Raw genomic sequence first — 10,995 nt, forward strand, 5'->3', positions numbered from 1 at the left:
ATATGATGAATTAAATTGTGCTTACCAAAGGAAAACTAATCCATATAAATCATTATTTAGCAGACTAAAAACATAACTTTATAATCATCTGAGAAAATGCAGAAAAAATCATTTAATGAAATTTTAAATGTATTCATTTCTGAAAGGAGTTTCTTGGCAAACTGAATACAAGTGTTCTACGCATAGAAAGAGCTCCATAAAGAGCAAATCATTCCTGACACAGATACTTACACAACGTACTCAATATTTCAAAAAAATTAAGGCTTATTGAAAACCAATGAAAAAAAAACCCAATCATTAGTTAATGAATCTACAGATAAATATATGAAAAAAGAAATGAAGGTTTGTATATCCTTACTGCTCTACAATGTGGTTTGTTTATACATAGTACTCTAGATATGAATTTCAAAATGTATTTTATTGAATCAATCATGTAAAAAATCCCAGGAGATGAAATATAAAATTATAGCATACTTTTTTTTACTATTTCTAATGCAATGTACTTTATTCGAAGGATTAGCATATAATCCTCAGCCCAGAACTTTCTGAAAAAAATAAAATGCAGAGGTCCTTCCTCCCTCCTCTAGGTATCGCTTTCTGCAGGTCAGCTGCTGGTAATAATCAGTTATTTGCATTTTCACTGTTTTAAAATGATCATTGTGACTACACTTTGTCATAGATCTCTCTGCCTGCAAAATTTCTGTAATTAACAGAGGTAGTTAAGGCTGCATTGCTGCTCCCACAATACTTTTTGCACAGCCATTAACATGAGGAGAACAGTGCCCCAGGAATTCCAAGGAGCCACAGACATTGAAGGAAGAGAAAAGAACTTCACAAAAGCAGCAAATAAACAGCCTGTTTGGCAGCTTCATCATGACTGAGCTGTTACAGGCTGAGCTGTGGGCTGAGCTGTGTCACTTGAGATTCATGAGAAACTCCTAAGCCTCAGCGCTGCAGTCTTTAAAGAGGTAACTAAGTTAAAATGGGATGTGTAGGGTGGGCCCCAATTCAACATGATTGCTGTTCCACAAAGAAGAGATTAGGACTGAGAAACACTCAGAGGAAGAGGATGTGAAAAAAGAGCCCCTCAAAAGATAACAAAGCTAGGAAACCTTCATCCAGGACGTCTAGGTTCTAGAATTCTGAGAATGTGAGTCTGTGGTCTGAGCCCCCTGACTGGAGGCAGAGATTAACAGAAGCCCTAGTAAACTAACACAGTGTCCCTGGAGACAGAAAAAGAAGAACATTTCAAGGGAAACTAGATGTACCCATAAAAGACAACAGGAGATAGCACATCTAAAAGTGAGATTTAGAAATCAGCAAATTGGAAGGAAACAAGTGATGTACAAACATTGACACAAGTAACATGCGTAAAGTGCTTTATTCTTGACTAGTAGTGTAGTAAATATCTTTACAATGACTTCATTTTAACATACCCACAACTTTAGTTCTGGCTAATTTTCCAATTTTGAAAGGTGGCATTTCTCTTAGTTCATAAGTTCCTAATTATGAAAATATTCTTTATTTTCTCAACTTAGTGTTTAAACTTATTCTGAAAATAAACTCATTGTTGATGAACTGTCCTTTAAAATTTCCCCACTTAAAATAACTTTTATGGCTTTTCTAAACCAAGGATAAAACAAAGCATAAATCAAGGGATTCATGGCTGAGTTATAATAAGCACACCAGCAGCAAATCTCATAAATATAGGCAGGCGTGATGAACCCCATAAAAGCATCAATTAATGTTTCAATGGTATATGGTAGCCAGGAGATGATAAAAGCTACCACCGTGATGCCCAGGGTTTTGGCAGCTTTTCTCTCTCTCTTGCCTACATGGGCTTTGTAGCTCTCTGAGGCTGATTCTGAGGAAGTACCCACAGTACTCTCAATTTTTATAGCTTGTTGTTTGACTACCAAAAAAATTTTACTATAAAGGATTATCATAACAAGGGTAGGTATGAAGAATAACAGAAAATCTATCAAAACCCAATCTTGATTGATAACTATTTGACAGCCACCTACACAGTTGAGAGCACTTACTAAACTTTCCATCCCATCATCATTGACACCTGTGTAGATCATGGTCCCAAAGTACACCAGGGACAGAGTCCAGGAGACAGCAATGCAAATGCCTGACACAGACCCCGTGAACTTGGTGGGGTAGACCAGGGGGTCGGTAACGGCCATGTACCTGTCCACGGAGATGAAGCACAGGTGGAAGAGAGAGGAGTAGCAAAATACCGCATCACAGCAGCTGTGAAATGTACAGAATTTAGCTCCAAAGTACCAGCAGCTCTCCACGGACCTGACCATGCTGAAGGGCATCACAGTGACTCCCACCAAGAGGTCAGCGCAGGCCTGAGAGGCGATGAGGAAATTGGCCGGAGAGTGCAGCTGCTTGAAGTGGAAGACTGAGATCATCACCAGGAGGTTTCCAAAGACAGCCAGCACAGCCCCAGAGCCAAAGGCTGCATACAGCACCACCTGGGAGGCAGCAGAGTAGGGAGTCTTCATACAGGACCCGCTCACATTCTCATAGCAAAGCAGCAAAGCAGGGTGGGAGAGGCTGCTGCTCATGGTTCCACTATGTGTGATGCTTGGTGTATTCCTGCCCTCTGCTGCTGGAGGGAATAATAATAAACACATCAGACCGCAGGTCTGGGCGACTGCTTTCAAAGACCACCTTATTTTATATACCTTTTCCATTTTAATTATGAAGAAAATAAAAGAAACTTTAAAACTCAGAAAAATCATTTTGTCTTAAATTGCAAAATTACACATAAACATCTTAACTAACCCCATGCTAATCTATGAATTTTTCATCAACCCAGAAATCCCACAATCTGAAGAATTGAAGATAATTTATTTAATACCTGATTTTTTTATTCCTGTGAAGCTCTCTATTGCAAAGGATATTTACATATTTGAGATTCACCTTTTAAAAGGCTTCCAACTTATAAGATATTTTAGGACCCAAGCCAATCAACTTTACTCAGTCTAAACTCCTCACAAATCCCTACAGTACAAGGTGTGAATCTGGAAAGGAAAATTATATTAATAATTACAACTAAAAAGTTCATCTGAGAAACATGTTTTTTTGCTGCTTTGGAGAACCACTTGATTTCCAAAACCAAGAGTTTTAAGTTCAACTATTTTAAAAGAGCCTAAGGCCCAGCATTGACTGCCTACATAATTTTCAAGGCCCTGAACAATATAAAAATCAACAAAGGAAATGACAGTTTTCCAAAAATATAGGAAAAATTTGTCATTAAATGTTCTATAGGAACATCTGGCATTTCCTACCGTGTTCCACTTTCTTGGCTACAGAAGTTACGGCAGTAAATGCAAACACTGACTGGTGTCTTTATGGCTGATGCCCTAATGGTAGGGAACGCATGTGAACCATCCAATGCCAGATTCCATGCCTATCATCCACTGAACCAAGTATGCCAGGACTAAGGGCAAGGAAGTTCAGGCAGACATCTGCCTGCCTACACAGTAGCTATCTCAACCAAAGGCATACAGGCAACCCTGGCATGGTTACAACTTCAATACCAGGAGGCACTTGAGATGTGGATTGAGGTGTACAAATTTGCCCTGCAAATCAGCCCCTACAATTTCTGTCGCTCTATGAGTCTGGGATGAGGACAATACACTGTGCCCAGTCCCAAGACTGAAAACGGCACCCAATCTTGACTCTCTCCATCCTGCACTCTAGTGGGAAGAGGATCATAAGCTGGCCAGTGTAGGAGGAAAAGAGAATAGGACCCACATTGGCATGGGTTGGAGAAGCAGGTGGCAAAGAACATATCAGGGAGCAAGAGACTTAGTGTCATGCAGGACCACAAGTAATTCTGGGTTTCAAGTGTCCAGCACACATTCCATTACTCTCTTGATTCATTTAACAGAACACAGGTTCAAAGATAACATCATTAAGAAATTAAGAGAACCACTACAAGTAACAGACTACAAATCAGCAGTCTATGTGAAGTTAGCAGCCAGAAGCCCATGGAACAATTCTGCCCATTTCACTTCAGATGTGAGTTTATCTTCTCATAACAGGTACTCACGAATGAAGCAAAAAGTAATTGTACAGCAGTTGGGTGAGTGTAGGAGCTTCAGGTCAGGCAGTTCTGACAGTTCTCCAGAACTTGTGTTTTGCTTTAACATTATTATCAGAAATCTATTAACAGGTGATTTCTTACTGTTATGTTTTTTTTTGTAGTTCTGTATTATATGTAACCTTACACTGCTTTGTTTTGTTTTGTGTTTTTCTCTTTTTCCTCTTAAATAAAAAAAAAAAGAAATTTAGGTAACTGAGAAAAGACATAAAGAACTGAAATAGAGCAGATTTCAGGTCTGGAACAGTAACTAAATTTCATTTGTAAAGCAATGAACAAGTAGGAGATGATAAAGACTTTTGTCTTTCATACCAATATATGTAGGATTGGAGAAACATCATCTTATATTAAGGATTAAGACTTTTAAAATACATAGGAATGAATGTAGAAGAGGGTGTAAGTATGACATGAAAACAGTCATTCTGTTGTTCATGAAGCAAATTTTTCTAGTGATGCTTCTTTACCTTCTCTGTTTGTTCTAATTCAGTCTTGCTCACTTTCATTCAGTAATCTTGCCTCCCTATTTTTCCAAAAATATGATATAGGCAATTTGAAGACTGAAAGCACATAGGTACTTTGAGCAGCAGAAGAGAAGGCAGGAGTGAAAGGTGATCCCTAGGTTTATATCTTGTGAAAGGAAAGATAGGTTCCTTTGGGAAGGTTAATGGATTAGGTTTGTAAAGGGTAGAAAAAAGGAAACCAGAGCCATCCATTGATAGTGTGGCTACTGTATTTTTAGCTCATAAAGAAATTAGTTCTGAGACAGGCAATTAAGATTTCTCATGTACTGGTGCTCTTGAAACCATATAAAAGAATGTAATTGCTTTCTATAACCTGCTGTAGAGCCTAGGATATAAAAAATACTTAGCGTGTGTTGGGTGGTGTAAACGTTCACAGTGAAAATAGAAAGAACTGGGGAAATACTGCATTCAAAACACCATCTGAAAAAGGAAGCATATGAAGAATGAAACAGAGAAACAGCAAAAAGTGATCCCATAGACCTTGTGGAATTAAAACATTATTCAGTGAATAGCATAAACAAGAGTGTCGAGTGGCGTAGAAATGTCAAGTTGAATAAACACTGAGAATTCTTGCTTTACATTATCAACTGTGTGACTAATGGGTGTAGTTAAACTTTAGAGGAATGGTGAAGACAAATCTGGATTGTAGTGGCTTCAGATGAATGGGCATGGATAGGGCAGGAAAGTACAATAATGAACAATGCATAACTGTAAAGAGGAAGAGAGTTTTATGGAAGATAGCTGGAGACAGAGATTTGAGAGCGTCTCTGTTATTTATGTATGTTGCTGAATCTAGATAAAGACTTGTGTGATACTTTATTCAGGGGTGCTAAATAAAATTGAAGAATATGGCACCAAAAATCACACTCTTTTTGGAAAAATTAAGGTCAAGCAAGAAAATATTCACACATAGACCAAGGATCTGAGGTTGAAAGGAGCAGAAGGTGGACAGGTTTCTCACAGTCAGGGGACCATAAACTCCCTGTGTCCTGTATTAAGGAAGTGAAGTTTCTTAGCAGTGCTGTTTTCTAGAGAAGGTGGGCTCAATGGTTAGAAAAGCACTGAACCCTGAGGAGATGTCTGAGACACTTGCAGGGCAGCTGCCTTGGGATTATGAATGATTTTCCTTACCTAGTAGTGCTGTACTCAATTATACAGTGTAATGCATATTAAGTAAAATATTCACAGGTTCTGTGGACTATGACTTGATGTATTCAGTGACATTTTTCTGGCTAATCCAAACATTCACCTGATTCTGCACAATGTGAAGTACATCCCATGGATAACAGAGTCCCATTGCTCAAGTTGCTTTTCTGATGCACCTGTGCCCAGGCTGTTATATCCTATGTCATATAGAAGATATGAGGAAGAGCATCTTTTATCAGGAAAAACTTTAAAAGATAAAACTTCAGATTCTTGCTCCATACCCAGAGGAGCTTAGCAGGACTGTCAATGATCCCTCACAGAAGAACTCATCAGGCTGGCAAGTGTGTAAGTGAGGCATGCTGCCATCCCGAGGACTTCAGTGGGTCAGTTGGAGTGTCAGTGACACTTCCACACACACCTAGAGGAGCTCAGTGGCTGGCAGGAGCCTTGGAAACCCCACCCAGAGGAACTCATCAGCAAGTGGGATATCCATAAGATCTTTCCCCACATTCAGTACCTTGATGGTCCAACAGGCAAACCCTCTTCCCACCTGGAAGACCTCAGCGGACAGGTGAGAGCGTGGGTTAGACAGGCAACTAAGAAGCCAGGGCTCACCTATCTGACTCCATGGGAAGAATTCAAATAACTACAACCCCCTATGCTGTGGTACAGGCATTAACAACTAGGCTACTAATGAGTATAATAACTGGGTGAACACCAGTCACACAGTAGGACCTTCAGACACACATGACAGATGACTCTAGTGGGATTGAAAACACTGAAATATAAATAAAGAGGTGAAAATGACAAAACAAAAAATCAAAATGCAATCTCAAATGCCCAACCCATCTGGAACAAGTGCAAGAGAAATCAGTGTTGAAGACAATGGAAGACACACACTTGAAATTCCTGAAAAAATAGTAAGTGAAGGAAAGAAACAGACCCATGAACCTATAGAAGAAATCATATCAGAAGTAATATCTCAGGTTAAGAAAGAAATGACAAACTTAATTCCTTAATGAAGGAATTGCTCAGCATAGAGAAGACACAGATTTAAAAAAAATTCAGGACCATAGAAAAATGACAGATACCTGAGTGAACAACATAGCAGAGAAATAAAATGCATTAAACAGATTCAAAGAGATATCCAAGAAATTAAAAACTTCATTTAAAGCTGGCAAAACTGCTTGAACAAAACTGAAGACTGGCTTTCAGGCTTGAAGACAGGATTACAATGAGCAATTACAAAAGGAAAGATGTCTTAAAAATAGCAAAAGACTATGAAATAATAATTCACCAGCTCTAAGATGATGCATAGAAGAACAATGTAAGTCTCATAGGTGTCGATGAAAATGTAGGAGTCAGTGAAAATGACATATAAAAAAACTGCCTGCAGAAGTAATAGAAGAAAATTTCCAAGTATGGGAACTGAACGTGATATATAGATAAGGGAGGTATATAGCACTCCAAACAGCCACAAATCTACTCCCAGACATGTTACAATCAAAATCTCAGAAATTCAGCACAAGAACACACAAGATTCAGCACAAGAACAAAATATTAAAAGCTGTTAAAGAAAAGAAAAAGATTGTTTATCAAGGAAAGCCAATTAGAATCACAACTGATTTCCCAACACAAGACTTAATGTCAAGAAGAACTTGGAGTGAAGTATTTCAAGCCCTAAAAAAAACTTCCAACCAAACTATCTTTCAAAATTGATGGAAAAATAGGATAATTCCATGACAAAGAACAACTGAAGAAATTCATGTTCACCAAACCAATACTAGAAAGAGAACTGGAAGATATTCTAGTTAGAGATAAAATGGACCACAATTCTCAGAACAAAAACAGAAAGAAACCACCATGCAAGCAAGCAAATAAACAAAGGAAAAATTAAGAAATCAACAATAGGAAAACAGAATGACAAAGATAAGCCAGTACATACTAGTTATAACCATCAGTGTATCTGACCTCAACTTATGACTTAAAAGAAATTGTCACAATGGATCAAGAAACAAGATTCAACAATATGTTGAATACCACAGACATATTTAACTCAAAAAGAAATTCATAGACTGAAAGCCAAAGGATGGAAAACAATATTCCCAAAAAAGAACCCCAAAATAGCAGGGGTAGCTATTCTCTTTGCAGACAATGTGAACTTCAAATCAAAAATGATCAAAAGAAATGAAGAAGGTCACTGCATGCTATTAGGAGACAATTCAAGAGGAAGAGATAATAATCATTAAATATATGCACCAAATATGGGAGTACTCTACTATATATGACAAATACTAATAGACATGAAATATGAAATATGCAGTAACACAGTTGTAATGGGTGACTTTAATACCCCACTGTTATAAAGATATATATCAATTAGACAAAAAGTCAGCAAACAAATAATAGAACTGAACCAAACATGTGAACAAATGGACTTAACAAGCATTTACAGAGTATTCCCTTCAACATCATAATATATATTTTCTCGGCTGTACTTAGCACATTTTCTAAGATAGAACACTGCTATCCCATAGAACATGCTTAAGTAAATACAAAGCATTTGAAATTATCCCATGCATATTATCTGACTATAGTAAACTGAAATTGGGAATTAATGACAAAAGAAACTGCAAACCTTCATAAATACATGGAAATTAAATAACACCCTCCTGAAGAACTAATGGAACACAGCTGAAATTAAAGAAGAAATTTAACAACATCTACAATTAAAATGAAAATGCAGACACAACATACAGGAACTTGTGGAAAACAAAGCAGTCTTAAGATGGAAGCACATAGCAGTGAATTTTCACAACAGGAAATCAGAATAAGTACAAATAAACAACCTAATGCTACCTCTCAAGTTTCTAGAAAAACAAGAGCAGGACAAGACCAAAGCTCAAAGGAAGGAGGAAATTACAAGATTAGGGCAAAAACTAACACAATTGAGACTAAGGAAACAATACAAATAATTAAGGAATAGAAGAGTCAGCTCTGTGAAAGAATAAACAAAATTGATAAACCCCTATTTAACCTTATCAAGAAAAAGAAAATCTCCAAGCAATGAGGAATGAAAAGGATGAAGTCACTAAAGATTCCATGGAAATTCAGCAGATCATCAATAATTATTTTGAAAATCTTTATGCATCTAGGCTGGAAAACAGACATATTGAGCATATTCCTAGAAACGTATGAATTAATAACATTAAACCATGAAGATATAAAAATTTTGTGTAACCCAATATCAGTTACTTGGTATTGCAAACATAATGAAAAACTTACCAACAAAGAAAAGCCCAGGTCCTGATGGACTCATGGATTAATTCTACAAGAAATTTAGAGATGATTTAATGCTAATACTCCTCAAAATCTTTAATGAAATTTAAAAGGAAGCAATTCTCCCTAATTCATGCCTGGCGGCAAATATTACTCTGATACCAATACTAGAGAAAGACCCGGCTAAGAAGGAAAGTTACAGGCCAATCTCCCTAATGAACATAGAAACAAAAATTCCCAGTAAGATACTAGCAAACAGAATGCAGCAAATCATCAAGAGAATTATACACCATAACCAAGTGGTATTCACCCCAGCGATGCAGGGATGATTTAACATATTCAAATCAATAAACACAATATACACCAATAGAAGCAAAAACAAAAATCATATGGTCATCTCAATAGACGCAGAAAAAGCTTTTGATAGAGTCCAACATTCATTCATGATTTTTAAAAACCCTGCAACAATTGAAATACATGATCTCTATCTAATAAAAGCCATCTATGACAAAAAGCAGCCAACATCATACTAAAACTACAAAAACTGAAAGTTTTCATTTTAAAATCAGGAGCAAGACAAGGATATCCACTATCACCACTGCTAATTAATATAGTTCTGGAAATGTTAGTCAGAGCAGATAAGAAAGAGAAATAAAAGGAACAAGGTTAGGAAAGGAGGAAGTGAAATTATCGTTATTTGCAGATGACATGATACTTTATATAGTAGACCCCAAAAACTCCTCCAAATTCAGCAGTATAGTTGGATACAAAGCCAACATTCAAAAATCAATAGCATTCTTGTACATGAACAAAAACTCACCGAGAGAGAAATTATGGCAATAATATATTCCACAATAGCATCCAAAAAATGAAATACTTAGGAATAATCTAATGAAGGATGTAACATCTATATATTGAAAATTACAGATTTGGGCATGGTGGCACACACCTGTAATTCCAGGACTTGGGAGGAAGAGGCAGGAGAGTGGTTGCAAGTTCAAGACCAGCCTGGGCTACAAAGTGAGCTCAAGGCCAGACTGAATTGCATAGTGAGACACTGTCTCAAAAAGACAAAAAAAAAATTACAGTACTCTAAAAAAGGAGATTGAGCAGGATATCAGAAAATGAAAAGATATCTCTTGCTCTTAGATGGGAACAAGCAACATTGTGAAAATGGCCATACTCCCATAACTGTTAGAATTAATGCAGTTCTGAGCAATATACCATTAACACACCTCACAGATCTAGAGAAAACATTTGTAAAATTCACTTGGAAATAGAACAGAATATCAAAGGAAAAATGGGAAACAGTGGAAAGGAAGAAGGCATCACTATCCCAGACTTTTTTTTTTTTTTTTTTTTTTTTTTTTGTCTTTTTCTTTAGCTCAGCGGCATAAGCGCCTGCCTTGCAAGCAGGCAGTGTGGGTTCGATCCCTGGTACCGGTAAAAAAGAAAAAGAAAAAGCCAGACTTTAATTTATACTACAAAGCTACTGGCATGCTATTGGCAAAAAAAAAAAAAAAAAAAAACAGACCTGAGGACCAGTGAAACATTAAAATTTTCAGAGAAAGCTACCAAGACACTTAGCCACCTTGTCTTTGACAAAGGGACCAAACATGTTCTCTGGAAGCAAGATAGCCTCCTTAATAAATGGTGCTGGAGAAAATGGCTTTCCACATGCCAAAGAGTAAAACAAGACAATGTCTATCACCATGCACTAAAATAAAGTCAACATATATCAAATATCTAAATATTAAAATAGAAACACTAAATATACTGGAAGACAAGATAGGTAGAAATTTTGAAAACATAGGAGTAAGCAAAAAAGTTCATGAATAAAACGCAAACTGCCTAGGAAGTACTTCAAACCATCAACATCTCATCTCAATTAAGATCTCATCTTATTAAAAAGACTTTGCACTTAAA

The 10,995-nt window shown here is 36.9% G+C and overlaps 1 protein-coding gene across 1 annotated transcript; it reads right to left on the reverse strand.

The window, feature by feature from the left end:
- Positions 1-1,547: 1,547 nt before the first annotated feature.
- On the reverse strand, positions 1,548-2,579 carry LOC100723635 (trace amine-associated receptor 8-like). Its single transcript, XM_003468459.1, has one exon. The coding sequence runs from the start codon at positions 2,577-2,579 to the stop codon at positions 1,548-1,550; it is 1,032 nt and encodes a 343-aa protein (XP_003468507.1).
- Between the last annotated feature and the right edge of the window lie 8,416 nt (positions 2,580-10,995).

This window comes from Cavia porcellus, unplaced genomic scaffold (assembly GCF_034190915.1).
Source record: "Cavia porcellus strain 051 isolate PalLab524CR breed Dunkin Hartley unplaced genomic scaffold, mCavPor4.1 scaffold_22, whole genome shotgun sequence".
NCBI lineage: Eukaryota > Metazoa > Chordata > Mammalia > Rodentia > Caviidae > Cavia > Cavia porcellus.